This window comes from Carassius auratus, chromosome 24, assembly GCF_003368295.1.
Source record: "Carassius auratus strain Wakin chromosome 24, ASM336829v1, whole genome shotgun sequence".
NCBI lineage: Eukaryota > Metazoa > Chordata > Actinopteri > Cypriniformes > Cyprinidae > Carassius > Carassius auratus.
This window is the reverse complement of record NC_039266.1, coordinates 1,491,629-1,505,848: the sequence shown is the minus strand read 5'-3', so window position 1 is coordinate 1,505,848 and position 14,220 is coordinate 1,491,629. Positions and strand designations below refer to the sequence as shown.

Below are 14,220 nucleotides of genomic sequence, written 5' to 3'. Positions count from 1 at the left end.
ATTTATTTATTTTTTCCCAATTGCAGCTCTGCGTGCAGCAATAACTCACTGCTAGATTAGTGTTGTATGAGCGCCACCTGCTGTCAGAGATTGAATTAGCATTTTCATCAGAATCAGAAAGAGTTTTATTGCCAAGTGTTTACACACAGAAGAAATTTCGTCAGGAGCTTCCAGTACAGAAAGTACAAACATAGTGCAGACACACATATAATTAAGTAAATAAAACTAATAATAATAAAAAGTAATAATAAAATATTAATTTAGTGCACTTGCTTCATGTTGCATATATTTTTTGTTTGTTTGTTTGTTTGTTTGCTCAAGGTTAGTTTGGCCAGTAACTGAGCAAAATAAACATTTAATAAATGTAAAGAAAAAAAAAGAATAAGAACTAAATAAATTGGCAACGAGAATGGGAATCTGCTCATTTGATTGTAAAATAAATAAAATCCTGATCAGTGCATCCTTAACTGGAATAGTGTACAGTTAGGAATGGTATAGTTAGACCTACCTGAAAGACCTGAAAAAGCATGGTTTATTTCAGTTTTATCTTTGAACAGTTGTTCCTACTTGTGCAAAACGGTTATTATTTATTACAATACAATGTTACAGTCAACAATGAAAACAATATGTTTTATTGATTGATTGATTGATTGATTTATTGATTGATTTATTGTGGCAAGTCCTGTGAAAATTTTGCCAGGGCAAGTAAAAAAAAATTAAACCGTTGGCTGAACCAGACCAGTAGAAAAATTATTTAGCGTTACGCCCTGTTAATATGATCAAAATCAGTGTCTTAGAACTTGTACACAGATCTGTAGAACACATAGGTTACATAATGATACATTAAAAATAAAAACTTAAAATATGTGCTTGAAAAGAAAGCATGATGACTTTGAATAGCATAACTTTAAGATTGTGAGAAAGAGCTGAGCAGGTCTTGCACATGTATTTCTTGGTCTGAGAGTGACTTCCTGCTTAAACAGGAAGTAATGGATACCAAAAAAGGTAGAAACATATATGTAAAAGGAGAATGTATGTGTGTAAAGCAAGAATATATGTTTGTGAAAGGAGAATGTAAGTGTGTGAGAGAGAGTAGAAATGTATGTGTGAGGAGAGTGTTGAGTGTGAGAGTAGAAATGTACTCTAATTTGACCATTAAATCACATTTACAAGCGCAGATCACTAGATGGCGCTGGAGCTGAATAAATGCAACAACTTGAGGCCTGAAAAACATCCTGTAATCAGCGTCCTGAGGTTAGACGGCAAAACATCTCTAGATCTGCAGCACAAGCCTGTCATTTTATCATCTGTTTCAAATCACTGTCATTTAAAACACATTTAACAAGAAGAAAATCTGAGATATGTGAACAAACGGCAAGCTTTAAGGACTTTCGGTCCATGCACATCATCGCCAAACTACGGGACAGTCTAAAACATTTATAATTAAAGCTCAGATTCAAACCTGAATGATGATGCAAACTATACAAGGCAATCAGATGCTCATAGAATAGATGCACCTAGAATTAGACATTTAAGCCACATTTGTTGTCTGAATTAAAGAATGACTAAACTTTAACATGCACACACACACACACACACACACACACACACTTAAAAAAACATATCTAATGCAAATAAAATATAGGTCACAACGTCCAGTGAACATTAGTGTTGTATTTTTCATATATTTTCAAAACTTTGTGATACATTTTAAAATAATTACAAGTATAATGTTTTACATCAAATTACATTTAGTTTGCACGTATATGTGTTCTTTCAAATACATTTTTTTCTGCAATAAGTACACTTTATAAAAGTATACTTAAGTGCAGTTGTTTGTCACAAGGGTAAGCAGCACTCATGCAGCGTCCCAGCATCAATTCTTTAGGCATCCCTCCACCTCCCCATCTCCTCCTCTATTTCTGTTACTCTCCCTCGAGGTACCGAAATGAAGTGGACGGACATGAGTTGTGAGCTCATGTGTAGTTCTGTGTTTGGTCTCTGTGTGTCAGTAGTGAGTGATAGTGTTTGATCAGCTGCAGCATCAGTTCAGTCACTGTGACTCTGACTGACACAGGTTTTTGTACCACTCACAATCACTGTGTGAACACATTAACACTGTTGATCCAGTGGTAACTCTGACAGTAATAATGTCCAGCATCTTCAGTCTGGACTCCACTGATGGTCAGAGTGAAATCACTGTTAGATCCACTGCCACTGAATCTAGATTCAAGTTTATTTGTATAGCGCTTTTACGATAAAAAATCATTACAAAGCAACTTTACAGAAAATTATGTTTCTACAATATTTAGTAGCTTATAAGTGGTGACTGTCAGCTTGAGAGCATATGAGAGGATTTTTCAGAAAAATTAATACAAGACGTAGTCAGCCAGACGATGAACATTATTAAAAGCAATTATTATGATGCAGTCACACTTGTAGCAATATTTGTTAGTTCTGTTTGTTGATTCAGGGTCAGCATCATCTCTTCTCAGGTGTTCTGGATCCAGACTGGAGCTTGTGTAAATCCTAGTTTACGGGATGAAGATCCCGTGGCAAAACATAGAAACAAATAGAGACATCATTAGCATAGCTGCTGATCCAACAAAGTAAAATTAATTAGTTTAACCCAAGCTAATGAATAATAATGCACATTTGATCAAATACAACTACACTCACAATTTAAGAGATACATTATTCGAATGCTTGGCGAAAGAGATGTGTTTTTAATCTAGATTTAAACAGAGAGAGTGTGTCTGAACCCCGAACATTATCAGGAAGGCTATTCCAGAGTTTGGGAGCCAAATGAGAGAAAGCTCTACCTCCTTTAGTGGACTTCGCTATCCTAGGAACGACCAAAAGTCCAGTGTTTTGTGACCTTAGGGTGCGTGATGGGTTGTAGCGTGGTAGAAGGCTAGTTAGGTACGCTGGAGCTAAACCATTTAGGGCCTTATAGGTAAGTAATGATAATTTGTAACTGATAAGGAACTTAATAGGTAGCCAGTGCAGAGACTGTAAGATTGTGGTAATATGATCATATTTTCTTGACCTGGTAAGTCAAGACTAGCTGCTGCATTTTGGAAGAAGTAGGACAAGCACCTAGAAGTGCATTACAATAGTCCAGTCTAGAGGTCATAAATGCATGAACTAGCTTTTCTGCATCAGAAACAGATAACATGTTTCATATGACAGTGAAGGAACAGAGAGGACCAGGTCTGGATTTTATTTGGTGTTTTGGTTTTGTTTGTGCACGACCGCCCCTCACGGACAACTGTCGCATACAAACAAAACCAAAACACCAAATAAAATCCAGGTCTGGTCCTGTCTCGTCCTTCACTGTCATCGCTCCTCTTTTGTATCCTTCTCCTCCGTGGCACAGGTGTCGCTCATTTCCAAATCACTCCACTGGCCTCGCTCCGTTCCCGTGGCTTTTGGCCCCGCCCCACTCGTCACAATAGCTTGGCAATGTTTCTAGGATGGAAGAATGCAGTTTTTGTAACTTGGGAAATATGGTTTTCAAAAGACAAGTCTAATATAACACAGATATTTTTGACTGTAGAGGATTTTCTTTTGGTCCAATAAGTAATATTTCTGTCTTATTCTAAAAAAAAAAAAAAAAATTATACTTATCTAACCAAAAATATCTAAACCTTGACAAAAAGTAATATTTTATGATGTTTCGATATAGATCTAAATGCAAAACCTAAAAAACTGAAGAGATGAGGTCAAAACTGTGGGAATCCAAAAGCCTCTGTATATATCTATATAGGGTGTTAATACAAGAGGTTACGCAACATTACACAAGTTTTTACTTTTTTAATGCCTCCAGATTGCCCAATTCTCACATAAAAAAAGGATTTTAAATGCTTTCACTCTATTTTAATGTGAACTATTGCATTTATAAAAAATTGTAAATAAATAAAGAGATAAAAAAAATTCTAATAGAGAAATTAGCTCATTAAAATTGTGTAAATATTGCATAGTATCATAAAATTCCCTAAAAATCATAAATAACAATCAAAAAATATTATTGAAAAAATATATATCACATTGGTTTTTACTGATGAAAAAAAAAAGTAACATTTCAAGGCTTCGGTCACTTTTGACCACTAAGAAGGTAAGTGTGACTCCTAAACGAAGAGGGCCAGAGGGTTAAGAGCGACAGATTCATTATTTGATTTTATTTCAGATGCATGTGTGATGATGTTGTTTCAGATCCTCCTTTGATCAGCTGCAGCATCAGTTCAGTCACTGTGACTCTGACTGACACAGGTTTTTGTACCACTCACAATCACTGTGTGAACACATAATCACCCACACAATAACCAAGAGAATGTGTTCTGCAGTGTAAACTCTGACAGTAATAATGTCCAGCATCTTCAGTCTGGACTCCACTGATGGTCAGAGTGAAATCACTGTTAGATCCACTGCCACTGAATCTAGATGGAGTTCCAGTGTAAACGTATGATGTTCGATATATCAGGAGTTTAGGAGCTTCTCCAGGTTTCTGTAAGTACCAGGATAAATAATTACCACTAAACACATCTCTGCTGGTTCTACAGTTGATCTTCACTGTTTCTCCTGGTTGAGCTGCTGTCGTTGAGGGACTCTGAGTGACGCTGATCTGTCCTCTACACTCTGAAACACACAACAAGAAGAAAATCAACTCAAAACTTTGACAATATACTTGAAGAAATGAATTGATATCAAACTTGTGCTCCACAAACCTTGAGCAAACGCTGTGAGAGTCCAGATGAAGATGATGATGAAGGTCATGTTGATGAAGATTGTTGTGTGTGTCAGTGATGAAGTGTTAAACTCACAGCACTATAAACACTCTCAGAGCACTGAAGCATCTGATCAATATGCAAACACACTCACATCATTTACCTGGAGACAGTCGCTCAGTCTCAGTCAAAGGCCTGAAATAAAAAACAATTACTGAACGTCTTCTATTAGCCAAACTATAAAAAACTGTATCATTCACTTTAATTCTGAAAACATCTTCAAGACCAACTTTCGTACATTAACCTTACTCTTGTGATGTCAAATCCGTGGATGTTGTGCAGGTTTTTACAGACATGAGGATCATCACACGTGTCTCTGTCAATCACTGAATCAACTGAGTTTGATTGTGAGTCACGTCACACTTGATATAAAAGTGAATTTCTTTCAATAATTGAGGTTGATGTTTTAGTAATAAGACAGATGAAGTAAATGCAGGTGATGTGTGCTGTGAGTGTGTGTTTGTTGGAGACTCAGTTGATGTGTGTTTGTTCAGTTAGTGAAGCGTTCAGGAGGTTTTTGTTCAGCTGCTCTATTAGTTTGTATCACTGTGGTGGACTTTCGGCAGCGGCACCAAACTGGATGTTGGCAGTAAGTCAATCATCATTTCATTATTAATACAACAACTGACTGACAAACACTTTGTTACACTGTAGAAATGATGCATGCTTGTTTAAGTGTTTTTATATTTATATATGAATTTTTTAAATTTTGTTTTTAGTTCACATTGAATGTTTAGCAGTGAACATTGTAAAGATGGTTTTGATTGTCATAGCATGTTTTATGTCATCCAGTTAAATATAATCATTTATATCTCGATATTTATTGATAATTTAATTCAATTCTAAATGCACTGAATTCAAATTTACATTAGGTTGTCATTTTGGCAAAACTTTGATTTTACGAAGTGATCATTAAAAAAGATAATTAAATAAGATAATTTAAAAAAGTAATTAATTGTACATTTTCTGATTAGTGTGTTGATTTTTAAGTAGCCTGCAGATATTTTCAACCTGGAAATTGCTTTATTGTATTTTTTGTAAACAATAATATTTGAATTTATTGAAGTTATTTTTTAATGTTATAGTACACATCCTAGACATTTTGTTTAATTTTCTAAGTTTAAAGTAAAGTTTTGTTTCCGATTTTCTCATGCTGTCATCAAAATTTTAATGAATTCCTGCAGGTCTATTTCTTCACATCTGATCTTTCATGCTTTTAATCAAAGTAACATTAAATTTGATAATGATAATAACTCTTCAATATATTTCACTAAACTTTCATTGCTTTGCTGGTCACAGACTTTGTAAAAGTTAATTCAGGTGACTTGCATTTAAGAAAACTATCATTGTATTAATTGCTCATATATATTTTTATGAAGCTGAAAGGAAGGAAATGCTTTGTTTTTGACTGAGGTGAGTGTTGTGTGTTTGTCAGGCGTCACTCGTCCTAAAGTGAGCGTCCTGCCGCCCTCCAGTGCAGAGATCTCCTCAAAGAAGACAGCGACACTGGTGTGTGTGGCCAGCAAGGGCTTCCCGTCAGACTGGAGCCTGAGCTGGAAGGTGGACGGGAGCAGCAGGTCTCAGGAGAGCAGCGCTGGGCTCCTGGAGAAGGACGGTCTGTACAGCTGGAGCAGCAGCCTGACTCTCTCTGAGCAGGAGTGGATGGAGAGCGTCTCAGTGAGCTGTGAGGCCACACGGAGCGGTCAGCCTGCGCTCACTGGACACGTGACGAGACAGCAGTGTTCAGAGTAGATCTGCTGCTCTTCTCACTCATGTCTCACATGGAGACTAACAGCACATGAGCGACTCCTTCATTCTCCACATCCAGCTTCAGTCGCTCGCATCTGCATCTGCTCTGCTTTGTGTGCTTCATACAAGAACAGATGTGTGTGCTTTATCATTCAGTTATGATGCTATTAAAATTAAAATAAAATACAATTGTTACTTATTGTCTCACTGTTGTTTATTTCCATTTTTTCGAGTCATTCATTGGATCAAGGTGTTTCCTCAAATAAACTTCACTCAGTGGAGCGTGAAAACACCTGCAGATTCATGATGAAACAAGAACATGCAGCCAAATGATGAACCTCACAGATATACACCTTTAGTGTTGGATCAGTTTAATAAGATAAAGATTTAATACGATAAAGTAGTTAGCAAGTGGGTGACTCAATGTACACTTTGTTTAATTTAATATCCATGAAAACCTTCTCTGTAGAGTGAGTGATAGTGTTTGATCAGCTGCAGCATCAGTTCAGTCACTGTGACTCTGACTGACACAGGTTTTTGTACGACTCACAATCACTGTGTGAACACATCACCACTGCTGATGTAGTGGTAACTCTGACAGTAATAATGTCCAGCATCTTCAGTCTGGACTCCACTGATGGTCAGAGTGAAATCACTGTTAGATCCACTGCCACTGAATCTAGATGGAGTTCCTGACTGGAGGCTGCTTGTTCCATAAATCAGGAGTTTAGGAGCTTCTCCAGGTTTCTGTAAGTACCATTTGAGACACTGCTTTCCACTACAACAGCAGGTAGGATCACTGCTGGATTTACAGGTCACAGTGACTGATTGTCCAGTTTGAGCGAGCAGCACTGAGGGAGTTTGAGTCACTGTCACCTGCCCAATAGATTCTGTCAAATGAGAAAGATCAGTCATTTTTGTTGGTTGTAGGTTCAGTTCTAGTGAGAAACAGTTGTTGATCATGTTTGATGTTTGTCAGAGTTATAAACACATGCAGAGCACTGAAGTGTGTGTCGCTCATGTAAAACACACTCTCTATGCAAACACTGCAGCAGTGAACAGGTGTAAGTTGGTTGAATGTGCTGTTTCACTGAAACTTAATAAAATATTTAATGAATTCACATGTTAATATTATTCTTTACTGATATAAAACTACATCGCGCATGCAAGAGTGCTGTTTCTTCTGAATATTAGAGCAGCAGCATGAATGTGATTTTATACAATAGTTTAGTTAACAAAAAGTTTCAACTGAGTATTTTTACTTTTTAGACTAAATATTGTCAGCAGCTACTTTGTTTTTGCTCGGTAAGCTGATTTTATTTGAGTGAATTATTAATTGATTCATTGTGTGAAGAACTTTTTATGATGATAGATGCACCATTTTGCTTCAAAATCTTGATCATCATTCACTTTCATTATAAAGCTTGGAAGAGCCAGGACATTATTATATATACATATTACTCTGAATGTATTCGTCTGAAGGAAGACAGCCATATAAACCTAAGATGGCTTAAGGGTGAATAAATCATTGGGTAATTTTTATTTTTGGCTGAACTATCCCTTTGAACAGTGACAGATTAATTTAGATTATTATTAATATTTGTATTTTAATTTTCTTTTTTTTTTCAGATGCATGTGTGATAATGTTGTTTCAGATCCTCCTTTGAGCAGCTGCAGCATCAGTTTTTGAGGTTTTTGTACGACTCTTTATCACTGTGTGAACACACGATCACCCACACAGTTGTAACCACTTGTTCTGCAGTGAAAACTCTGACAGTAATAATGTCCAGCATCTTCAGTCTGGACTCCACTGATGCTCAGAGTGAAATCACTGTTAGATCCACTGCCACTGAATCTAGATGGAGTTCCTGTATAACGGCTTTTTGCATAACGAATCAGGAGTTTAGAAGCTTCTCCAGGTTTCTGTAAGTACCAGGAAAAGGCATCATCCCCATCACTCCATCTGTACACATCTGTGCTGGTTCTACAGCTGATCTTCACTGTTTCTCCTGGTTGAGCTGCTGTCGTTGAGGGACTCTGAGTGACGCTGATCTGTCCTCTACACTCTGAAACACACAACAAGAAGAAAATCAACTCAAAACTTTGACAATATACTTGAAGAAATGAATTGATATCAAACTTGTGCTCCACAAACCTTGAGCAAACGCTGTGAGAGTCCAGATGAAGATGATGATGAAGGTCATGTTGATGAAGATTGTTGTGTGTGTCAGTGATGAAGTGTTAAACTCACAGCACTATAAACACTCTCAGAGCACTGAAGCATCTGATCAATATGCAAACACACTCACATCATTTACCTGGAGACAGGAAAGATACACAATTTTGTAAAAAAAAAAAGTTTCAACAGTAGTGTACAGTAACTGAGATCAACCACTGGTTTTACAATTTATGGAAATAATATGGACACATAATATGGCAGAATGTGATTAATAAAAATGATTAATATATGCATTTTCTGAATAATGCACTTGAATGAATCTTCCCTAGGTTTCTGTATCTGCTAGTTTAATTATGCTGTGAACTATCACTAAACACATCTCTGCTCATTACACTTTTTCTTTTTCTTATGTTTTTTTTTAATATTTTATCATCTCTCAGTTTATTATAGGATGGAACTATGATTATTGATGTATTAATAGATTTAAATATTTTGATTAGTGTTTTTGTATATAAATTAAGCACATTTATTCTAGCTGGTTTGAGGGACTTCAAGAAACATCTCTATAGACCGCATCGATGCATATTGGCTTTTATGTTGCATGGACATTTTTTTAATGTGACCATTATGAGACACACTCTTACTAACTAACTCACATGTGTGAACATTTTCATGCACAAAACATGATTTTATCAATAAGTGACGTAGGCGGGTGACGTCAGAGACCAGGAAGCATAAAATCACGATTGGTGAAGCCGGCAATCAGCCTCAAAGGATGAAGCAAGCACCAGCCAGAGATGCCGAAAGTGTGGAACTGCGACGCAGCATCTCGTTCCTTCAAGGAACCAGGGTTACATACGTAACCTTAGACGTTCCTCTTCAGCAACCCGAGCTGCGTCGAGATTAATTCAAAACACCTGCAGAGGAATTTCTCACACCTAAATGGTCTCTAGTTCTGTAGGCTACACACTCATGGGGAAGACTGCTGACTCGACAGTTGTCCAAAAGACGATCATTGACACCTTGCACAAGGAGGGCAAGACACAAAAGGTCATTGCAAAAGAGGCTGGCTGTTCACAGAGCTCTTTGTTTCCAACCACTTTCCCACATAGCAAACGGACTTGGCCCACATGTCGCCTCAAGGTGGCACTGCTGGCCTCCTGTCGGCAATGGCACTTACCCTTTCAGCCAGAGCTGGGCCATGTGTGGCAATGATAACATGAGGGCCGATTGTTGGTGGGAGGAGTGTGGCCCAGATCAGTCCAGTGATATGTGGCCCAAATCAGGCTAAGATCTGGCAGCATATTATGTGACCCATGATAAAAAAAGATTAAATAAAATATTGCATGATAATGGTTAAATTATCACATACATTTTAGTGAAGTGTAGTATTGTTAAAATGTAGTCTTTGAAATGGCAAGTCAAATCAGAATGAAACATTATCATTTAAAAATTAAGCAAATCAGTCAAGTGCATTAAACTGCACTTAATTATAATTTTATTACATTTTATATTATTATTCTTGGTACAAATAATCTTAGGCCCCATTTACACTGCATGGTTCAAGTGACCCAAATCCGATTTTTTGCTCTCATGTGGCACAGATCGGATATGACCGGTGAACGTGTAAGCAGGAAAAAACCGCATGGATTCCGATGTTCTCAGATCGGATTCAGGCCTCATTCATATGTGGTAATAAATCGGATATGAATCGGATACGTGCATTTGCGTGTGCCATGTAAGCAGACAAATCAGATATTCCCCAGTAAATGCGAGCCGTACGTCATTAAAAAAGTGACGTCAACTCAGGTGGACACCGCCAACTGAGATCACATGACTTATTATAGGTGTGATGGAGGACGAAGGATACACACAGTGGAGCAATGCCGAGGTTTCATGTCTTTTCAGTCTTTGGGGCGAAGAGATGGAGCAAAAATGCAAGGTTGTTACAGAAATAAAGGGCTCTCCTTTTTTTCTCCGCCATACAAGACCAATGTTTTGCAGATTTTTTTTATTTTTTGTTTTTGTTGCTGCTCCCCGGCCCTTGACGAATGTAAATCGCGGATTAATTGCACAGCTCAAAAAAGTTTTGACAGGTCAGCGAGAGAGAGAGTGCAAGCGAGAGAGCGCGAGAGAGATAGAGTGAGAGAGAGCGCGAGAGAGAGAGAGAGAGAGAGAGAGAGAGCCCCGGCTGCACGCTCACCGTCTTCAAACAACACGAGTGCTGTCTTGCTCTCTCTCCCTCGCGGATATTAATCAATCGACACGATGGTGTCATAATCATTTAAAATGAGAGTGTAAATCTGCTCTCCCCATTTTTGTTTTTAAGATAAAATTTGATTAGGTTTCATATCGCAATATATATCGTAGAAAAATAAAATATTCCAATGTCATTTTTTCCCAATATCTGCATTCATTGTATTTTGTGCTGTTTTACTTCCTTTTCTGGGTCAGAACGTCTACGTTTGGTAGTTTCAGCAGTGTATAGTGTAAATGCAAAAATCGGATACGGGACACTTTTAGAAGATGATGTAAGCAGGTCGTCAAAAAAATCGGATATAGTCAGAAAATCGGATTTGGGCATCAAGACCTGCAGTGTAAATGCAGCCTTAGAATCCTTATATGAAAAGAAAGAGAAAGAGAGAAAGTATTTAACCATTATCATGTAATATTTATTTGGTTTACTATGGGACACACACTGATCTATAATAGAGAGTGGGTGCACATAAGTTTTCATTAGCATGCTGTCATGCCCAAGCATTAAATAAAATGATCATGAACGAATTTTTTAAAAATCCTGTATCCATTTGATACTTGGTGTGAGGAACCGATGCAAATTCAAACCGCATTCATCGGCGATATGTATCTCCTTCCTTTTTAGCTATAGTAACTAATCAAAAATGTTCCGTTAAGAAGTTTTACAACAAGTTGTACGGCAGCGATATCAAACGCTCATTGGCTTTCGTTGGTTTAGTCAGAGATTGCGACATGCTGTGTTTCCGGTGATGCGTGTTTGGAATGAGAAAGATTCCCAGACAGCAATATAGTGTTGGACCAGATCCGGCCCACATCTGGCCCTCGTGAAATCCATTCGTGCCGGATCTGGGCTGACACTGCTTGCTGTCTGGGCAGGGGCGTTGCACAAGATCCTGGGCCCTATGCATAGGCAGTCCTGAGGGGCCCCCAAATTAAAAAGAAAACATATTCCAGACTTTTCAAGGGCCCTCTCTTCCTTTGGGGCCCTGGTAATCAGTACTGGTTTTACCCCCAGTCCGACGCCCCTGTGTCTGGGTTGGGTCTGGGCTATATAAGGCTACGGTGTGGCTCAGATTTTGGGAATCTGGTTTACTTAAGGCTGAGAATTGGCACCAATAATAAAACCTGTTTTGGGCCAGATCAGGGCCAGCTAAGGCTTCCGGGCCGTCATTCTTTGTGGTACTTGGGCCGAGGGAAAGGTCATTGTGTGGCCCGGATCTGGGCCAGAAGACATTTGCTATGTGGGCATCTTTTTTTTTTTTAGTCATGGTTGCATTTACCAATTTTACTATGGTAGGCTAAAGTTAATGTTTAGCGTGCATAGTCTTTTACATCCCTTATAAATATTTCTGCCTTGTTTAGTGATTATAATCCACATCGAATCAAGATATTTCAAACACTCGCTGATGAGTTTTGAGCTCAACTTATTTTAAAAAGTCTTTAATACTGGTGTTAAAGCTATTATCTTTCTGAAATAATCCGCGGCTGACGATCTCCAGACGCGGAGAAACTCCCCCTTTGTTCATAACCCCTCCTCTAGCCCCAGCTGGCCTGCTTTGGCCCAAGGTTTTCGTCGGGCCAAAAAACCCTGACCATTGGCCACGAGGAAGCCCCGATGAGGCACAATCAAGCCCCGGATGTGTCAGTGGAAACGTGACTGGCCCTGGCATGCACTGGCACGCCCGGTTTAGGCCCGACAGTGGAAACACGGCTAATGACTTTGCTGTATGACCGTATAATAAGATGAGTATTGTACAAAATCAAAACAGCATATTATGCCATTGTTGTTTTATTTAGTCTGTTTACACACTCTGTTTTCTCTGATTCTAAGTATAGTTGAGTCAAACCCGTCTGTCACAGGACAGATCTGAGTCTAATAGAGCTGATGTGAGTCCTAACTCAGTTGTGAGCTCATGTGTAGTTCTGTGTTTGGTCTCTGTGTGTCAGTAGTGAGTGATAGTGTTTGATCAGCTGCAGCATCAGTTCAGTCACTGTGACTCTGACTGACACAGGTTTTTGTAACACTCACAATCACTGTGTGAACACATGGCCATTGTTTATCCAGTGTGCATTCAGACAGTAATAATGTCCAGCATCTTCAGTCTGGACTCCACTGATGCTCAGAATGAAATCTCTCCCAGATGATCTACTGCCACTGAATCTAGATGGAGTTCCTGATCGCTGATTGATTGATGCATAAATCAAGAGTTTAGGAGCTTCTCCAGGTTTCTGTAAGAGCCAGCTAAGAAAATGGTTTCCATTGTGACAGCAGTCTGCATCTCTGTTAAATGTACAGGTCACAGTGACTGATTGTCCAGTTTGAGCGAGCAGCACTGAGGGAGTTTGAGTCACTGTCACCTGCCCAATAGATTCTGTCAAATGAGAAAGATCAGAAATCACAAACACTTTTACAAACATATATCTTCACTACATTAAAAATAACATATATATCTTTCCAGCCACAAACCTCTACATAATACAGTCAGAGTCCAGATCAATATGGTAATGAAAGTAATTTTTGTTGGTTGTAGGTTCAGTTCTAGTGAGAAACGTCTAAGGTTACGTATGTAACCCTGGTTCCTCGAAGGAACGAGACGCTGCGTCGAGAACGATTGGGGAACGCGTCCAGCGTGACGTCTCTGAATAATATGTATAATCAGTCCAAAGGAAGGGCGAGACGTCATAGGCGGGTGACGTCAGAGACCAGGAAGCATAAAAGCAGGAGAGGCACAGCCGGCCCCAGCCTCAAAGGATGAAGTAAGCGCCAGCCAGAGATGCCGGAAGTGTGGCACTGCGACTCAGCGGTGGAACCAGGGTTACATACGTAACCTTAGACGTTCTTCTTCAGGAACTCGAGCTGCGTCAAGAACGATTGGGGAACGAGAATGCCCACGCCGCCAGACTTACAAATCTCTGCCAGTGTGGGAAACTGCACAGCTAGGACGAGAGAACAGAGGGGCCTGGAGCGGCTCGTAAATCTAGACCGTAAAATCTTACGAAGGTCAAGGGCGTGGACCACCCCGCAGCCTCGCAGATGTCACGCATAGAGACACCTGCTAGGAAGGCCTTGGAGGCCGCCACACTTCTAGTGGAGTGAGCCTTGACCCCCAGGAGAGGGGAGATCAGAGGACTCGAGGCTTAGGACAGCATCCTGATCACCGCTTAGCATAAGCTTCTTCTGGCCGGAGGCATCAGCCTCAGCGCACCATGGAGGAAATATGTAACCAGAGGGTTTCTGCTCACTGACTG

At 39.2% G+C, this 14,220-nt stretch overlaps 3 gene segments (V, D, J or C); 1 reads left to right on the top strand and 2 right to left on the bottom strand.

The window, feature by feature from the left end:
- Positions 1 to 4,291: 4,291 nt before the first annotated feature.
- On the bottom strand, positions 4,292 to 5,331 carry LOC113041793 (Ig kappa chain V region 120-like). The segment is given in 2 exon segments: positions 4,292 to 4,638; positions 4,728 to 5,331. Coding segments are annotated over 2 exon segments (396 nt in total).
- Positions 5,227 to 6,641, top strand: LOC113041792 (Ig lambda chain C region-like). The segment is given in 3 exon segments: positions 5,227 to 5,235; positions 5,325 to 5,376; positions 6,223 to 6,641. Coding segments are annotated over 3 exon segments (378 nt in total).
- A 1,546-nt stretch (positions 6,642 to 8,187) lies between these two features.
- LOC113041956 (immunoglobulin kappa variable 3-15-like) lies at positions 8,188 to 8,741 on the bottom strand. The segment is given in 2 exon segments: positions 8,188 to 8,602; positions 8,692 to 8,741. Coding segments are annotated over 2 exon segments (405 nt in total).
- Between the last annotated feature and the right edge of the window lie 5,479 nt (positions 8,742 to 14,220).